Source organism: Trichomycterus rosablanca, chromosome 19, assembly GCF_030014385.1.
Source record: "Trichomycterus rosablanca isolate fTriRos1 chromosome 19, fTriRos1.hap1, whole genome shotgun sequence".
Taxonomy (NCBI): domain Eukaryota; kingdom Metazoa; phylum Chordata; class Actinopteri; order Siluriformes; family Trichomycteridae; genus Trichomycterus; species Trichomycterus rosablanca.
The window spans coordinates 24,237,755-24,258,015 of record NC_086006.1 but is presented as its reverse complement, the minus strand read 5'-3'; the positions used below and the strand labels follow the sequence as shown (position 1 = coordinate 24,258,015).

Sequence of the window (20,261 nt, the reverse complement as noted above, 5' to 3'; positions counted from 1 at the left end):
TATTCATCATTTTTGTATGCTGTTCTATATCATAGAGCATTATATTTAGCCTTCTACATGTATTAGTTTGTAATGTTAATTACCTAGCAAAATTATTCCTCATTTGTAAACCTAAACTGTTGAAGTATAAATGCTTGCATGAAAATAACTCCTTGACTAAAGGTGACTTTTCCTACACAGCGTTTTGGCCAGGATGCTGTAATTATAAAATATTGTATGTTTGTATCTATTTTCAACACTTTACTGTGAGAGCTACTTGACATTTTCCTGCAAAATATTTGTGCTCGTGTTTTTTTTTTTTCACACTTTCACATCAAGATAAGTAAGATTTTAAATAAAACAAAACTAGTGAAACACCTTTGGGGGAATTAATGACAGAGAGGGGAATATTTATTTTTAAATATTGATGAATGTAGAAAAAAATTGGGCTCCAGCAGAAAGGGCACTTTTCTCATCCAGGGCAAAAGGGCAGGTGCTTGAGCACCACTAGGGGTCTATCTGTGCACGTGCCTGGTCTGAGCAATTGGGGGTTAAGGGCCTTGCTCAAGGGCCCAACAGCAGCAACCTGGCAGTGGTGGGGCTTGAACCAGCGACCCTCTGATTACTAGTCCAGTACCTTAACCACTAGGCTACGGCATGTATCGGCACACAGAAAGTAACCAGACTGCCCCACCTGGGGATCGAACCCAGGCCCTTCTTGCTGTGAGGCGACATTGCCACTCACTGAGCCACCATGCCATCCGTGAATAATTGTGTGTAAGGCAGAAATACCCTGGAAGACGCCAGCACATGGACATTGGCAATTATTTCTAGATGGCCAATAGACAGTAGATCTCCATGCCACCCAAGCACCACAGCTTTATCTGGTCAGGGTCATGGGGGTTACCACAACACCCAGTACAGTACAACGTCATACCCACTGGCTGGCCACCTATGGGTAATTTAAAGCAGCAAGTGCACCTATTGCATGTTATTTAAACAGGTGGTAGGAAACACACTAGCATCCATTCCACCAAGCATCACATACTTTTTTAATGGGTTTAACAGTCCAGATCAGTCTCCTATTGGAATGTATCGTGCATCATGAAGAGCAAAATCAGACAGCAGCGACCACAGACTGTTGAGCAGATGAAGTCTCATATCAAGCAAGAAAGGGAGAAAGTTCCACTTGCAAAACAGCAACACTTAGTGTACTCATTTCCTAAACCATTAATACATGTATTTATTAGGAAATATGATGTTTTTGAGCAGTTTATATTTACAAAATGCAATAAAGTTGATAAGTAAATATCAAAATCTAAAAATCTTTTCTTTGTCCTTTTGTCACTTACTATATACTATAGCGCTTCAAAGTTAAAGAGAATTAACAAATCACAGATTCTTACTTTTATTGCATTTTACAACCCAACTTTTCTGGATACTGGGCTTGTAAAGAGGTCGATATTTATTACGATGGGTGGAGAGCCTGTAGAATTACAGGTCCTTCTCAAAAAATTAGCATATTGTGATAAAGTTCATTATTTTCCATAATGTAATGATAAAAATTTAACTTTCATATATTTTAGATTCATTGCACACCAACTGAAATATTTCAGGTCTTTTATTGTTTTAATACTGATGATTTTGGCATACAGCTCATGAAAACCCAAAATTCCTATCTCAAAAAATTAGCATATCATGAAAAGGTTCTCTAAACGAGCTATTAACCTAATCATCTGAATCAACGAATTAACTCTAAACACCTGCAAAAGATTCCTGAGGCTTTTAAAAACTCCCAGCCTGGTTCATTACTCAAAACTGCAATCATGGGTAAGACTGCCGACCTGACTGCTGTCCAGAAGGCCATCATTGACACCCTCAAGCAAGAGGGGAAGACACAGAAAGAAATTTCTGAACGAATAGGCTGTTCCCAGAGTGCTGTATCAAGGCACCTCAGTGGGAAGTCTGTGGGAAGGAAAAAGTGTTACAGAAAACGCTGCACAACGAGAAGAGGTGACCGGACCCTGAGGAAGATTGTGGAGAAGGGCCGATTCCAGACCTTGGGGGACCTGCGGAAGCAGTGGACTGAGTCTGGAGTAGAAACATCCAGAGCCACCGTGCACAGGCGTGTGCAGGAAATGGGCTACAGGTGCCGCATTCCCCAGGTCAAGCCACTTTTGAACCAGAAACAGCGGCAGAAGCGCCTGACCTGGGCTACAGAGAAGCAGCACTGGACTGTTGCTCAGTGGTCCAAAGTACTGTTTTCGGAAGTCAAGGTGCCAGAGTCTGGAGGAAGACTGGGGAGAAGGAAATGCCAAAATGCCTGAAGTCCAGTGTCAAGTACCCACAGTCAGTGATGGTCTGGGGTGCCATGTCAGCTGCTGGTGTTGGTCCACTGTGTTTTATCAAGGGCAGGGTCAATGCAGCTAGCTATCAGGAGATTTTGGAGCACTTCATGCTTCCATCTGCTGAAAAGCTTTATGGAGATGAAGATTTCATTTTTCAGCACGACCTGGCACCTGCTCACAGTGCCAAAACCACTGGTGAATGGTTTACTGACCATGGTATTACTGTGCTCAATTGGCCTGCCAACTCTCCTGACCTGAACCCCATAGAGAATCTGTGGGATATTGTGAAGAGAAAGTTGAGAGACACAAGACCCAACACTCTGGATGAGCTTAAGGCCGCTATCGAAGCATCCTGGGCCTCCATAACACCTCAGCAGTGCCACAGGCTGATTGCCTCCATGCCACGCCGCATTGAAGCAGTCATTTCTGCAAAAGGATTCCCGACCAAGTATTGAGTGCATAACTGAACATAATTATTTGAAGGTTGACTTTTTTTGTATTAAAAACACTTTTCTTTTATTGGTCGGATGAAATATGCTAATTCTTTGAGATAGGAATTTTGGGTTTTCATGAGCTGTATGCCAAAATCATCAGTATTAAAACAATAAAAGACCTGAAATATTTCAGTTGGTGTGCAATGAATCTAAAATATATGAAAGTTTAATTTTTATCATTACATTATGGAAAATAATGAACTTTATCACAATATGCTAATTTTTTGAGAAGGACCTGTATATTCATTACTTAATAAATGTAAAAGAAACATTTGTATACATACATACATACATACATACAAGTGCATTGGATTGTTTGGGTGAGGAATAAAGCTGGGCATTTATTTTGTTAACACACTGAATCAGTTCATACTAGAAGCAAATTTCAGTGTAATGTTAGTATTGTAATGGGAAACATTTAGAGAGAGAAATTAAGAATGATAAAACTAAATATTGCAGGAAACCTGGGCTGTTATAAAAGGTGAGGTACTTACAAACTGATTTTGTTTCCCTGTTGTAGGGCTAATAAGGTTTGTGTGTGGCAGCTGGTAGACCAGCGTGGCAGAGTTTATGAGGATATCAGTGTCTTTTGTGGGGTAAATTGCTCCCCAATTTTAACCTGAAATGAGTTTTCATTTTGAGCCCTGCTGGAGGGGAGGCTCGTTAAAACATCCCCACTGAACACAACAGCACTTGTGGTTGGAATGGGGGCTCAGATCCTAAGATAGCTAGAGACTCAATCAAGTGTGTCATTTTGAAAAAAGAAGGTTGGTTGGTGCAGGCACTGCAATTTTGAAGACCATCCAAACAACATTACATGTACAAAAGACCAAAGCCATTTCATGCATTTGTGACATATCACATTTATGTAAAACATGTTATTTATCTTTTTTGTCCAAAGACTCTCAGTTTAATTAATTCATTTATTCATATTCAGTAATTGCTCCATCCTGATATGGGCAGTGAAGGACCCAAGGTGGGAATACATCCTGGAGGGGGCACCAAATAATCACAGGGCATCTCACACACACACACACACACACACAGTCATTTACACCTGGGGGCAATTTGGAGTAGAAGTCAAATACTGGCTTGTTCTTGGGATGTAAAAGGTAAGCGGAGTTTATTCAGACTAAAAATTTAAATTTGTTTGATGCACTAGTCAACTGTGAAATGAAAATGAAAGAAAAATATGCTGAAGCAAGAACAATCCCAAACCACTTCTAAATATAAGTAAACAAAATTTATTTTATATTGAACCACAAATACGGCAATACTGACTTCACTTTAAATCACAACATGTAACAGGTTCCTCCATGTGGAGGTGGCTGGGTACAGGAACATTGAGAGGAGGAACTATTTGGCCACACAGACCAGAAGTCACAGCATCACAGTTTTACTGAATATTATTAATAAGTGCTAGAACACATATGAGCTTTTATGAACTGAACTCTGAAGTAAACACAGACAAGTGAAATGTAAATCAAGAAAATGAGACAACACCATTCAGGACTCAGGGAGTACAGGATTTAAGCATCAGTAGTTTAACACAGTGGATCGTTGTTATGAATTTTAATAAAAGTGAATTTTTACATTTGCATTTGTTGATTCATGTCTTGTGCTTTCACACCCAGCCCAACACAAAGAGCTGAATTAAAATACCGTGGTGTATCCATGAATTAAACAAAAAAAAATCAAGAAATTAAAATAAAAACTCTTTGGTTTTGAGAATGAATCCTTTTTCCACCTTTCAAATTTTAACAAATTACTTAAATACCAGCTTAAATACCAGCTTACTGCTAAAGTATGATATAATTTGCCAGAATAAATATAACAGTATAAATATTTACAAGATAGTTTGGGTGTAAATTTAAATTTCATCTTTGTGTCCACACACATAATAACGAAGTCTAAAGTAAATACTCCTTTAGGGAACCAGACATTCGTTTATGGCAATGGTTTTCAAACCTTCTAAACCAAGTATCAACCATCTCAGGTTGTGGAGAAGTATGGTGACAGTCTAGATTATTAACATTATGTAAACTATAGGAGTGCACAATTAAAAGTGGCATTGCCTAAATAACTGTTTAGGAGTGAAATTTTGCAGTTTAACTGTAATATTTATTATGGTACAGTAAAGCATTCAAGAACTGCGACTTTTTTGATATCGTATCAAAGTTAAAACTCTAGAGAAATTACTAAATGAAGTATAAATAAAAATGGTAATAAAAACAACCTGGTATACCATGGGGTGGTAGTAGTTCATTATAATTACACATGAGAACCTGAACAAATGATAGAAAAACAAGAGACCAGCTGGCAGTCACACAAAATGAGTTGTAGGATGAGCTGAAAACAGCAGAAGCAACAATTACCCACTGAATACTAAGCAATAACCTGCACTACAATCATATCTGTTCCTACAGCCCACGTAAAACTCCTGTGCTCAAAACAGTGCACATCTAAAAAGTGCACAGGAGCATTTAGACAATTAAGAGCAACGGTCAGATGTAACAAAAAATGTCCTTTGGCAATAACATTTACATTTTCAGCATTTATTAGACACCTTTACCCAAAGTGACTTACAACTTAGACTGTATACAATGAAAGCAATTGAGGGTTAAGGGCCTTGCTCAAGGGCCCAACAGTGGTAAGCTGGCAGATGTGGTCACAGGTACAACAGGTATGATGTGTCATCCTTAATGCTACAACGTATTAAAACTGATTAACTTAAGTATTATATTAAAAGGTCTGGATTTTTGTTCTTCTTTAAATTATAGTTACTTAGTGTCTGTCTGTAGGTGAATTTCTTTCAGTCCATTTACAGTATAGCTGATAACGCTGAGGCTTTTTAACCAGGACATAATGAAACATGATAAATACTGCAGATGGATACAGTGTAATCTGATTTTAAAGCTGAGTTGTTGTGAATGATGGATTTCTGGATGAATCTGTTCAGTTGCTACTTTGTGTGTGTTGTTTTAATCACACACAGAAAAAAACAGTGATAATGGATGGATTGTTTGTGCTACATCTTCAGTACAGATTGATTAGGCCTGTGTGTGTGTGGGTGGGGCTGTGCCTTCTGTCTTTTAGGTAAGTCCGATCTCCTCCAGTACACTGCGAGGGGTCTCTGATTCCTAAATAAGATGAAAAAAAAAACAGCATGTCTCACTACTGGTTTATGCACAGTACAGATCAGGGCTGTGTTCCAATATTTTAAAACAGATTGCATCTCATATTTTTGAGCCCACTCCTCCTTATGCCCCTGTAGTGTTCTTCTCTGCCATTATCAACCTTCCCTTTTCCCATCTTGGTCTTGTTTCCTTTGAAATCCATGAACAAGCTGGTTACTTACTAACTATAATGTGTTCCAATATACATATTTATAAAGATCAACAAAAAAACTCAGATTATTTTGCTCATTTACTAGACAAACCTTAGTTCAGCTTGCTAGTAAATCAGCTCGCATATTCTTGGTTGTGTTAGCCAGCTTTTTTACATGATTTTTTTGTTATTTTTTTATTTGCAACTTAATTTCTCTGTGCACTCTGGTGACCTCTGCTGGTTGCCTACCACCAAAGCTGGTTAAGTAGGCTAGCACCAACCAAGTAGTTGGAGCCATTGTTGTTGAAACAACTCCTAGTCATTCCTCCCTCTGACACAGGGGCGTAACTACCGGGGGTGCAGGGGGGGGCAGGTGCACTGGGGCCCATGGCGTGGGGGGGCCCTCCACGGCATGAACTCAACCCCCACCGCACTCATTGGCTGCACTCACCAGGTCGTTATTATTATATTACAATATTGTAGTGGCGACATTCAGCTCAGCCAATCAGAATGCAGCACCCGGCTTATACATGTGCGTTTGGACGTTCTGCAGTTAGTTTTGTAAATGACCCTCTAGTAGCAAGTGGCTAATGCTAGCGGTAAAGTGCGGCGATAACAAAAGTCAAAACACGACAATAATTTCGTTAAGTAAAATATTACAATATTAAACTATATATATATACAGTGTATCACAAAAGTGAGTACACCCCTCACATTTCTGCAGATATTTAAGTATATCTTTTCATGGGACAACACTGACAAAATGACACTTTGACACAATGAAAAGTAGTCTGTGTGCAGCTTATATAACAGTGTAAATTTATTCTTCCCTCAAAATAACTCAATATACAGCCATTAATGTCTAAACCACCGGCAACAAAAGTGAGTACACCCCTTAGTGAAAGTTCCTGAAGTGTCAATATTTTGTGTGGCCACCATTATTTCCCAGAACTGCCTTAACTCTCCTGGGCATGGAGTTTACCAGAGCTTCACAGGTTGCCACTGGAATGCTTTTCCACTCCTCCATGACGACATCACGGAGCTGGCGGATATTCGAGACTTTGCGCTCCTCCACCTTCCGCTTGAGGATGCCCCAAAGATGTTCTATTGGGTTTAGGTCTGGAGACATGCTTGGCCAGTCCATCACCTTTACCCTCAGCCTCTTCAATAAAGCAGTGGTCGTCTTAGAGGTGTGTTTGGGGTCATTATCATGCTGGAACACTGCCCTGCGACCCAGTTTCCGGAGGGAGGGGATCATGCTCTGCTTCAGTATTTCACAGTACATATTGGAGTTCATGTGTCCCTCAATGAAATGTAACTCCCCAACACCTGCTGCACTCATGCAGCCCCAGACCATGGCATTCCCACCACCATGCTTGACTGTAGGCATGACACACTTATCTTTGTACTCCTCACCTGATTGCCGCCACACATGCTTGAGACCATCTGAACCAAACAAATTAATCTTGGTCTCATCAGACCATAGGACATGGTTCCAGTAATCCATGTCCTTTGTTGACATGTCTTCAGCAAACTGTTTGCGGGCTTTCTTGTGTAGAGACTTCAGAAGAGGCTTCCTTCTGGGGTGACAGCCATGCAGACCAATTTGATGTAGTGTGCGGCGTATGGTCTGAGCACTGACAGGCTGACCCCCCACCTTTTCAATCTCTGCAGCAATGCTGACAGCACTCCTGCGCCTATCTTTCAAAGACAGCAGTTGGATGTGACGCTGAGCACGTGCACTCAGCTTCTTTGGACGACCAACGCGAGGTCTGTTCTGAGTGGACCCTGCTCTTTTAAAACGCTGGATGATCTTGGCCACTGTGCTGCAGCTCAGTTTCAGGGTGTTGGCAATCTTCTTGTAGCCTTGGCCATCTTCATGTAGCGCAACAATTCGTCTTTTAAGATCCTCAGAGAGTTCTTTGCCATGAGGTGCCATATTGGAACTTTCAGTGACCAGTATGAGAGAGTGTGAGAGCTGTACTACTAAATTGAACACACCTGCTCCCTATGCACACCTGAGACCTAGTAACACTAACAAATCACATCACATTTTGGAGGGAAAATGACAAGCAGTGCTCAATTTGGACATTTAGGGGTGTAGTCTCTTAGGGGTGTACTCACTTTTGTTGCTGGTGGTTTAGACATTAATGGCTGTATATTGAGTTATTTTGAGGGAAGAATAAATTTACACTGTTATATAAGCTGCACACAGACTACTTTTCATTGTGTCAAAGTGTCATTTTGTCAGTGTTGTCCCATGAAAAGATATACTTAAATATCTGCAGAAATGTGAGGGGTGTACTCACTTTTGTGATACACTGTATATGACATTTGTTGAGGGGGCCCAAAATTTTTCTTTGCACTGGGACCCATGAGCTCCTAGTTATGCCACTGCTCCGACACATCCATTTGTGTTTTGTTAAGCGCCTGGCTAGGCCAGAGGTAGCTTAGCATATTAAGATAGATGTAGGCACCCTATTCCGCTAGCACACCAGCGCTGAGATTCTGAACTCCTCGGCTCAAAACTCGCCGTTGCCACCAGTCTGCTGGGCACAATCTAGCGGGCATAGTTGGCAGTGCCTGCAGCAGACACAGTTCTGCTAGGGCGGGATGACCAGACTATGTGGGTGGGGTCTATGCAGAGTGCATAAGGGAAAAAGGGTTTCGCTAAGGGCTGCACGCTGGTCAGAGGAGGCGTGAGCAGCAATATACCCACCTCGACTGCAATCAGGGATCCCCAGCAGCGGAAGACAAATTGACTACACTAAATTGGGAGAAAATGCATCAATAAAATAGAAAAAAAAGATGGCTGTGCCACCCAAACACCCTTTGCATGTATTTTACAGACGCAGGTCATTAGTAAATCAGGGCCTCGGTCGATAAGATTATGTTTTTCACATGTGAAAGTTTACTTCTTCTTCCCAAAGGCAGTCAGTCAGAAAATCTTCACCCAAGTTATATAAAGAGTTATAAAATCACAACTTCTGAAAAAAAAAAAACCTGACAGCTACCGAGGTGTGAACTTCACTCTGGTGGTTCAGGTGAGACAAACCCCAAAATAAATGTGTTTAAAATTTGAGTATTGGAACACAGCCCTGGTAAACATTTAATATACCCTTTTTGAGACATTCAAATCAAATTAATCAGAAGCAGAATGCAGTCATTTAATGACAGGCATTATGTTCACCCACCTACCTGACACTGCAGTGGTTTATAAACAAAAGGACAGAGAATGAGAGACAGACACACTCAGACATACATGAGATGTTGGAACCTTTACAGAGATAATGACATATTCAGATGAGATTAGATGAATTCAGATTTCATTAAACAGAATGTCCTGAATTTTCTTTGAATGATCTAAAATAAGCAATGAGTGGGCATAATGACTGAGAGATGGCTGAGGAATAAAGAGTGGCAGATGGGACCAGACATGAAATTACTACAAATGCAAATGTGTGAGTGATGGAAAACTAATGGTGGCACAGACGTGGGTTGGTGTGACACAGAACACAGATCACACTTACTTTGGCATCCTACACATTACGTCAAGCACAAAGTAAAAAGAGAAGCGAGCGATAAGAAGAGGAGTCTCAGTCAAAGAGCTAATCCCAGCTAATCTGAAACTTCAAGCAGTTTCTTCATTTTCATTTTCATTTTCAGCATTTAGCAGACGCTTTTATCCAAAGCGACTTACACAATGAGCAATTGAGGGTTAAGGGCCTTGCTTAGGGACCCAACAGTGGCAACTTGGTGGTGGCGGGGCTTGAACCGGGAACCTTCAGCTTACTAGTCCAGTACCTTAACCACCGAGCTATCACTGGCCCTGTTTCTTAATATGATAATCGATTTTTTACACTTGCTGAGAATTTCACGAGATCGATGAAGAATTAAACAATTATGATTAGAGATAAAAACCACAAATCATTTTATACAGAGCAGCTTAGTTACTATTTTAGAATTTATTATGTTTGGTTAAACACATTATAAAAATAAAGAATTTTTACAGACACCATGAACAGTTAATTCATGACATTTGGATGCAACACAGGAATTCATCCTGAACTGGGCGATAAGTCATTGCAGGCGGTCTAGAAGCAGTTTAAAGCAGCCAATCCACCTTCGGTATGTTCGTGTTGGTGAAAGAAAACTGAAGAACCCGAAGGAAACCATGTAGGTGTTGTGAGAACAAAACTGATAACAGACATTAAACAGAAGTATTGCTGGAACCCAGGTCCCCATGACCCATTTTGTTACTTAAATATAAATTTTTTTAAACTATTTATTACTTTAATATTAATAAATAAGATGTTTAATACAAAAAGATTGAAATTTAAAAACGAAATATATATTTTTAAAAGTGTCTTGCAAAAAGGGCACAGAAAAAAACACCTAGTTAAAAATCTAGCTAACTCATCTTTTTTAAAGCTAACTCATGTTTTCAGGATCTAGAGCTTTAGTTAATGTTCACATCAAACATCAGAATGTGAAAAAATAATCCAAGTAATTTTGACCATGGCATGGTTGTTTGCTCCAGGTGTGTTTATCAGAAACATACAACTGTCTCTGGGGTTACACAGAACTGTGTGAAAGAAACTGTCGGCCATCTTCTCCTTATGCTTTCAGTCGACACCTAATAGCATGACAGATGGGCATGATACCATAATCCAAGCCCCCTGTCAGTCTATTTCTTTATGGACTCAATTTACATATCTTTCATACATACTGCTTTCTTTTATTTAACCTTAAATGTAACCTATACCAGTATTTACACTGGCATCAGCTGAAACCTTATAAGGAGTGCATTAGAATGTCTTTATGGTAAATGGATGATCCCACACAGCAGCCTTGTGGGTAATGTGTTGAATTTTCCAAGCTAGTACTGCCCAGTCCATTGTAAGCCTAAGGGGACACATTTACTGGGTTTACCTAACCCACAGACATTGTCAAAATGTGTCATTCTCATTCTTAATTATTTAATTAATTATTTTCATGAGAATCCTAAATTTTAGCTAAATCTGGTCAGCCCATGAGGGTTATAAAGTACAAATTTCATCCACTGCAGTAAGATCCAGTGGAACCTATTTCCACAGTTTGATTTCATTCTCAGTGGTTTTTACTCTCTCTAAGATTTTTAAAGCTTGGCAATGATAAAGTGCATCTAGTGCATCTAGTCCTCATAGTGCTAAATCATTCATGGCCTGCTGAGGTCAACAAAAAGTAATAAATTCAGTCTAGAGATTTGTTTCTATATATTCTAAAACAATATATATATATATATATATATATTGTTCAATTCATTCAAACTTGTACATAGATCAATAGTTTTATAAATAAGATAATACTTTAATAAGATTAATAAGATAATACTAAGAAATTACATTGTTGTAGGTTTGTTGTAGTTTGAACTGCACAGATCTTAAAGGGTAATTGTTAAAAAAGCTACATTTTTTACATCATTGTCTGTTCATTAAATAAAACAGGTTTTACAATTTAATATTACTCTAAGCAATTTTGTAACATGTTGTGCCATGTAACATGTTTGGCTTTATTTCTGCTGTATGGGAGGTCCGGGTCCTTTCTATGTGGAGTTTGTACGTTCTCCCCATGTCTGTTTGGGTTTTGTCTGGGAGGTGCGGTTTCCTCCCACAGTCCAAATTGTCCATGACTGTGTTTTACATTAAAACTTGTGAACTGATGAATCTTGTGTAAGCAGTAACTATAAAATTAATAAATAAATAAACATACTAAAACATCTGCTTAGTAATTGTGTGTGTTTGTGTGTTAATGACTACTTTTGCTGCAAAAACACACAAAATTCCTTCACCTTTAATACATTTTACCAAAAATATCCTGTGTACAGTGGTTTATAGACCATGGTCATTTCCAGGAACAATTCACTTTGTTGCCTGATTGGGCATGTTGATGTATTCTGAAGCACATTCATTTAATTACATGTAGTACAAATATAACCACTGATGCACGTGCATATAGCTAACATTGTTTAAAACATTCCAGACTCACTAAATTGCAGAAAACGAAAGTTTCCTTGCAGGGAAAAACTTGCTGTTTACACACTTAATCTTAAACTGACAAATAAACAGTCAACTCGTTTTAGACAGTAAATCTGCAAGCATGGCCAGTATCAAGCATTATTAATTATTCATTCAATCTCCCAAAGCAATTTATCCTGGTCAGGGTTACAGTAAGTTCAGTGCCAGTCTCAATAATCAACTAAAGAAGTTGGAACCTACACAGTTAAAACCAGGGTTAGGATTATAGAGCAGAATATAACCTAAAATGTTGGCTGATGATTAATTACCAAACACACAGTAGTAGTTCAGCATTGAATTGTATTTTGTGTTGACTTTGTCTATTTAAAATATAAACATAAAAGTAACAAGACATTGCACATAGACTGAACATAGACATTAAATTTTAGTTCTAAATATTACAAAATATTATTTAGGACAAATTGCAAAACAGTTACAAACAACTGAAAGGTCGAAGCTTCTTGAAAATAATAATGTAGCAAGTTATATAAAATAGAGGAAGAACCATTTATGTGAAACAGAGGAAGCTTCTAGGAAGCAAATAAACAAATTTGTAAATTTGACTATGTACATTTATATGTACAAAAGATTCAGATTTCGAGTCTGGTACTTTCAATTGGAGCACATGATCAGATGACTGAGCAGGTAAATCTGATCGACTCATCAGAAGCTTGTGTTATTAATACATTTGCAGCCATTGTTCACAAATGTGGCAACAACAAATACTCATTCAATTCATGAAAAAATTCATCACTTTTCTAAAGACTCGACTTTTCACTTAACTGTCAAGACGATTATATGATTTGTAATAAAAAAAAAAACACCATTAAAAACATAGAAGCATTATCAATCTATAATAGATTATAAAATTTTGTAGCTTGTACTACGTATACAGGTTGGTCCAGGGTTGCCAGATTGAAATGTTCCATATAACTCTACGCTGTGTGGTCAACAGTATGTGGACTCCTGGACATTACCTTGTCTTATTCCAAAACAATTTACATTAGAATAGTGTTCTCACAGTTGCTATTCACGTCTTAATGGGGTTGAACATTAGAGTTCTGTGCAGACCAAACTTATCAAACCATGTCTTCTGGGACCGATGCTAAAACAGCAAAGGGTCTTTTCAGAACCAAATTCAGGTAATTAGTGGGGTCCTAAAATGTACTTTAATCTACAAAATTGGTCAAGGTTGTTATCATGAGAGATTCATTACATAATATATGAAATAACACATTTACTTATTAATAGAGCAGTTTATAGACTATGATTTGGATGGAATCACCAATTGCAATCTGGAAACCTTGGTTAGTGCCACATTCAAAAGCCCACCAGGAGGCGCTATCACACAGAGGTGAAGTACAGGTAGACAGGATATGAAAAATAAACAGTAGTGTAAATATGTGCATGAAACCAAGAAAGACAGAAAAATAATGTGTTGATACATGTGTTATGGAAGTGACATGAACACACACACAGAGATGAAGATGAGCCTGGTCACCCAGAGACGCTGCAGCAGTCTGATAGGACGGGTGTGGAAGCAGAGGTAAGGACCAGCAGGTGCATCGAGGAGGGTAGGGGGTTCAGCATGCATGACGGGCAACCACCAACAGCCAATCAGTACACAGGCACATTAAAGTACTCATGTCGAGGCTGAGGAAGAGAGATGCACACAACACAGACACACAAACACAAAATCTCAACAACATTGCAAGCTCATAAACACCCATTAACAAACACATACACACACACACGCACACACAATAGAGAGAGGAACCAGTGCATCACACAAGACAGCAGGCAGTGCACAACAACAACACACACAAACACAGTGCATAGAATCCAAAAACACAACAGGAGACGTTATTAAGGTAATGGTTCAACAACAACTAAAACAATTAATTCAGGGGGATGTTAACGATTAACCGATTAACCAATAACCGACAAAGAAGTCGTTCATTTACCGCTGTCACATAAAGATGTCATTTAAAGTCATTTCCACCAAATGACACATAATCTGACACAGAAACGGATCTTTTCCTTTTTTGCCAAATTGAGACTCACCTCGGTGCACATGATTTTCTTTTTGGCACAAACATAAAGAGCGCAACAGTTCTAACCCAAACAAGAAAATACTTTTTGTACATTTTAGAAATGCTTTTATATTATTTAAACCTCAACAACATTTCATAAGACATTAAAATCACAAGCTGTTAAAATGTTAAAACATGGATCTGTGTAGAACCTTGTTTACAAAAATGCTATTTTGCATCACGTCCTGGTATGAAGGTAAAAGTCTGGTTATCAGCTTGTAATAACTACTCTAATGTTGTCTGAAAGAGTTTTAATATAATTATATAGATGACTTTTTATTTTTTGCTTGTAATTAACGGTTTGCTATTAAACTCAGAAAGGTGTTTACGCTCATACTACTGATCTAGTAAGACTACCACTTTTCCTACATTCACTTTCCATTGAATAAACTGAAAAGACTTGTTGATATGAAACTCATTGATGTGTTTTATACTTTAATAGGATGTTGAGCTTGTTGCTTATTAATTAACCTTAACAGTTAGTTATCGATTTAAAGAAATTGGCAAAATTTGCATCCCTATTACCCAGTGTAGTCAATCAGAAAAGAAACGTCTGGTGTCTGATGCTTTTTTTTTAGTTCTGTACTGGAGTGATGAGGTTAATGTAGCAAAAGTAATGGAAGTCAATCTCACTCAAAATCACTCAATATGGAAATGGAAGCCATGCAATTTCCAGAAGTGTTTACCAGGAGGACGCAAGCGTGGGGTGTTTCAATTAGCATATTAATAGAATCTGGATTTCTAAGAAGTTTTGGAAGTGAGAAGTTGCTCATGCCACTCCAAACTGGCCTTTTTAGGTGGTCATTTACTGAAGCGACCATGAACCTGCCTTATGCTACTCGTACAGGTATAAGATGCCTCAGGAAATGTTAGTAGAGCGTGTCTGCACTAATTAGCGAGTATTGATGTTTGAATAAGAGTGGGTAAAGTTTCAATTCGACAGCCTGAATGGCAAAATTAGACAACGTTTCTTTGCAGCACCGTTTTGCTCCACACAGCCCTGACTGGAATAAAGCAGGTAGTTAAAACATATGAATAAATAAAATATTCGGGAAGCAGAGGGAGCATTGTGTAATTGTGCACATATTTCAACTCAACTTTTCCTTTCCTTTAAGGCAATTTTTAATACAAGACCTGAAGGAGTAATTTTAATACAGCTCAACTATTAAAATAATAAAAAACGGTTTAATACCCAGGACACTAAAGATGACATAGAACCACAGTTTAATAAATATGTATAATACTGATGTACATGGTAGGTTTAAGCCACGTAAAGCTCATTTTGTGTCATTAAAAATGGAACTCAAATCAAATATTTTATATTATTTATGTTCTGAGAGTCATCTAACTAAAACTTATTTAACTGTAGAGGGCAAATCTAGCAATTCTTTCACAGGTGTAATTTGTTGAACTTTTGGGCCACAAATGTGCATCTGCGACCAACAGCACGACTAATTTAATATGCTGATGTCTAAAGGGGCGCTGCTTTGCACAATATTCAAAATGGTGCAAGCACTCAAAACAGCAGTTTACTGACTTCTTTTTACTGTTACTGATATTTTTAATGCAGCAGCTGAATTCCTAAAACGGTTTTCATGAACTCCCTGTGAAAACATCAGAATGTTTAGACACTGCAGAAGAGATAACAAGATTCTCTTGGAGTAAAACTAAAACGCTCTACAGGGAAACACTAACATCAGTATAAAGTTTACTACAGCTACTGAGACGCTAAAGCCTGCCAACATAAACACATCAGACTTTTTGCTGAGGTACACTATATGGACAAAATTATTGGAACACCCCTTTTAATTTTTAAATTCATGTGTTTCAGTCAGGTGGAATAAATCAATTATACTGTATAAAGAAAATAAGTACCAGCAGGACTGTGCCTCTGTTCACAAAGGAAGCTCTATAAATACATGAATAAAAGCTCGGTTTGAAGAAACTCCAGTGTACAGCACAAAGCCCTGACTTTAGCCCCTGTGAACAGTTTTGGAATGAACTAAAACATTAAGGCTTTCTTAATCAACATCAGTGCCCATACATACAAATGCTCTTTTGATTAAAAAGGCACAAATTCCCAGAGACATACTTCAACAGTGGCTGTTGTTATAGCTGTAAAGATCACACAGAGGTCACTCTATTTTAAAAGCAATTGTTTTTGAAATGAACCGTCCAACAAGCTCATAGTCAGGTGTTCAAATACTTTGCCATATAGTGTACATTTATTAGAAGGAAACTATCAGGAATTATTTGTCACTATCTAGAATTAACACTGAATGTATACCATATTTACATGAGCTGCTTGAGCTCTGGAACAGTCTAGAGGACTCTGCAGAAGCATTAGGACCCAGGACTCCTATTGGAAGGACATTTTAAACAGATAAAATATAAAAAACGTAAGAACATGATGCTGAAGGCGTTGATTCTTTAGCTGCACAGGGTTGATGTGGAACAGAAACCATATAGAGACCTGCTGCCCACTAGAGTATTCTAGCATTGTGAGGGAATGTGAGAAAAAGGTGGATGTTGGTGGTTGGAGGGGAAAATACACAAAGGATCGTTTTTTCACCACAACCCTTGTATTATAACATGCTAAACCTTTAGCAAATGAGCTTATGTTTTCATTTCTGAGCAGAAGGGATTGTGGTGGAGTGGATGGCTTAATCAGAGGGAACCAGCTCTGTAGTTTCCTTAGACTTATTAACCAAACCATTTGAACAATTCAGTTTTACTGTGTTTTGTGGATATTTTCACCTTCATTTTACAATAATACTTAGTAAATATTGACAATAAACCTTTAAAGAAAATGTCTCCCAAACAATCACATTTAATTATATTATTGAAGCTGGGTAGGGATACCATTCCTACCACCCCCCACATCAACTGCTGTTTTTATGAGAATAGTTTGATGAAAACAGCAGGAACAGCAGTTAATGAGTAAACATTAAGCAACTGTACCGCGATCCTATCCACTCCTACACCCCATGCAAATCTCCTTTAGAAAGAAAAACACAGAAAGGCACGTCCAAAATGTACACACAAAAATGTACACCTCATCAAAATGTATATGAATATTTTAAATTGTATGTTTATTAAGGGGACCCTCATAATCTTGGGAAATTTAAGACAGTTTGCACCACATTTGCAAAGAGTTATAATATATAATGATGTTTTACAGTTGCCAGCAACTTTGTAACAATAATGTTATAAACTTCTGGAGTCTAAATACTTTCCTATTAGCTTACATTTTATGCTTATAAATATATATTTTTTAATATTTATAAAAACAAAGTTTTAAATACATTGTGTGTAAATTTGAAGTGTATATATGGAAGTAGATTTAATAAGATGATTTTACATACACTCACTATAACGTTTGTAATATAATTCTTTTTCTCTTTTAGCAGCTTCTGTATATGGAGTCACCACAGCAGATCTGATCCGCACACCAGACTTGTTAGAGTTTTTAAACCAGGTGCCCTTCCTTACACAACCCTCTTATTCTATATCGTCTGTGGACCAGCACTGACAAGTGCACCTCTGAGTGGCGAGGCTGTTTCGGCCACCTCCAACCTGAACATCAGCCAATCATGTCCATGCAGATGCCTGACTGGCTAATAGCACCTCTGAGATTTGAACCCTGGATTCCCAGATCTTAGAAGTAGTAAGCTAGCGTACTTTACCACTGCACCATCCCAAGAGTCCAATCTTTCTGATGTAAAAGATCAGCTGTAATACACTAGAGTGAGAAGTTTGCTTCTATTGCAGTAGCACTTTTTATATACTGATTTTTTTCTCAAACACTATTTAAAGTTTTAGTTTAATTAGTTTGAAGTTTTCTGTGTAATTCCTGAAAGAATTTCTCAGTTCACAGTTGAATAAATTCACATGAGCAGCTTAATACAGGAGCTTTCCCAGCACACAGGTCTGAGAGTGTGGGAAATGTTTCTGAGGAACGCGTTCAGAGCCGAACCCGGCCACGCTGCTCTCTGACAGATTTAGAGCTGCTGGCTGTTGGATTTTAATTACAATATCAAAGGAATGTGTGTGCGTGGGTGGGGGTGGGGGGAATGGGATGGGATTGGGTAGTTATTAAGAAAGTGAGAGAGTTTGTTTGAAGATTAAAAGCACAGAACGACTGAAACTCAAATAAAATAAAAGTGAAATGAGTTCATTAAAACTTGAGAATGAGTTAAATATTGACTCACATTTTAAACATGATTTATAGCACTGAGGTTTAAAGAGTTCACATACTCTTAAGAGACAGGTATGTTATGGCAGTCTTGGAATTAAAATAGTTTCTAAAACTTGTAATTAACTGTGAACTCACAAGATTATTTTGGGTTTTCTAAAAATATGATATATACATATACGTATATGCTGGGTCAAAATATGAACATACAGCACACCTAAAATGTTGTTATACGTTTTTAGTTCTTGACAATCCACATCTCATTGACACCCCTGCATTTAATTCTTTATATAACCTCCCAGTGCCAATAAAACAGCAATTGAGTCTTTTCTTATAATATCTTAAATGGTTGGTCTTTAAACCCGGGGATAACACGACCATGACAGAAACCTGAGTTTGTGTTCAGTAAACCAATTTTGCTTTTGATCATTCTGCTGCTGGCAGATCCAATGATGATCCATGTTTAGTTTCTCTGTCGGAGACAGACAGATTTTGAGTTAAAATGTCCTGATATTTCATTGAGATTCTGATGCCTTTTTCCATGTTAAAGAATGACTAAAAGAATTTGACCTCTGTACTCCAGTAAAACAGGTATTACTGTACTACTGTATTACTGCTGTCATGGATTACTGCTTAAAAGTTCCTTAACACTCAGATCAGCTTAAAAAACCTAAAATACATTTTGTTAATAACAAGGAAAATTTACCTCCAATTACAAGTCAGATTTTCTCATTTTTTCAGTGTGAGATTAATCTACTGCACCTAAAGCTTTTTTTACTCATCTTTACCAGGGATGCCAAAAATTTATGCCAATACACGAACATGAGACGTCCCAGTAGTCCCGTAAATCAACTGCAAACACAACAACAGCTCGGCTAATGAGCCTCGGCTAATGACTGATTTGATAATGGCTGTTGTGGAGTGAGGGTTATACAAAGGCCATGTAAAGCTCCATTAGGCTTAAATTAACATCGCTTGCTGTAAACATGGACCAGCATCCTGCATCTCTAATCAAAAAAGGAAAATACAAAAGAGTAAATGAGACATGAAAAGAGATCTCAGGGAAAAGGAGCTCTTAAAATATAAAATGTGTCGTCTGCTTTTAAACTGTAAAAATTATGTGAAATAAAACCTTAAGACTGTTATGGATGGAACTGGTGAACAAGTTTAAAATGTACAAAAACTCTACAGGGCAGGATGCATATTGTCTTTCTATACCGAATGCATTTGCAAATGACGTTCACATAAAAAGTAAGAGGTCTGCACAAAAAAAGGGAAAGAAAGCTAAAGGTAGTGTTTTACTGGAAGAATCTCACAATTTTCCATCTAATGTTAACTGTAAAATAAAAATAAATAAGCTTATTGACCTGTAACATTGATTAAACAATTAGCATTGTCGGTTATCGGTTAGTTAACATCCCTAGTGATTTACTGATCAACTTGCTTTTCTTTAATGCTTTCAATATAAACCTAACATGGCATGTTCATCCTCTGCGTTCAGCACTGTTGTTAATGCAGTCAGAACACGTGATGCTTGTCATTTTCATGCTTTCATTTTCAATTCCACTCTCTGAACTCATCATGCCAGCTGAGCAGTCAGCTCGAGCAATTTTAAATTACCAGCAGGTTGGTGCGAGAGGCACTTTCACACCTTTATAAGATCTCATCATTGGCCAAACCTCCCCAGTCCTCAGTCTGGCTCTACGAACACAAAATCCAGTCTGTAAGATGTCTGGTGTTGCTAAATAATTCTTCCAGTAAGTATGTCA

General features: G+C 38.0%; 1 protein-coding gene across 4 annotated transcripts in view; it reads right to left on the bottom strand.

The window, feature by feature from the left end:
- Window positions 1-5,355: 5,355 nt before the first annotated feature.
- LOC134333485 (AP-1 complex subunit sigma-2) overlaps window positions 5,356-20,261 on the bottom strand; it is a 37,032-nt gene continuing 22,126 nt past the window's right edge. For 2 of the 4 annotated variants that reach the window (XM_063015478.1, XM_063015479.1), the window contains one exon: window positions 11,516-13,857. In XM_063015478.1, coding sequence (XP_062871548.1) covers window positions 13,847-13,857 — 11 coding nt within the window. In that variant the 3' untranslated portion in view covers window positions 11,516-13,846. Of the gene's footprint in view, window positions 5,962-11,515; window positions 13,858-20,112; window positions 20,194-20,261 lie in introns of those variants that run through there. The other 2 variants (XM_063015477.1, XM_063015476.1) reach the window with 2 other exon arrangements.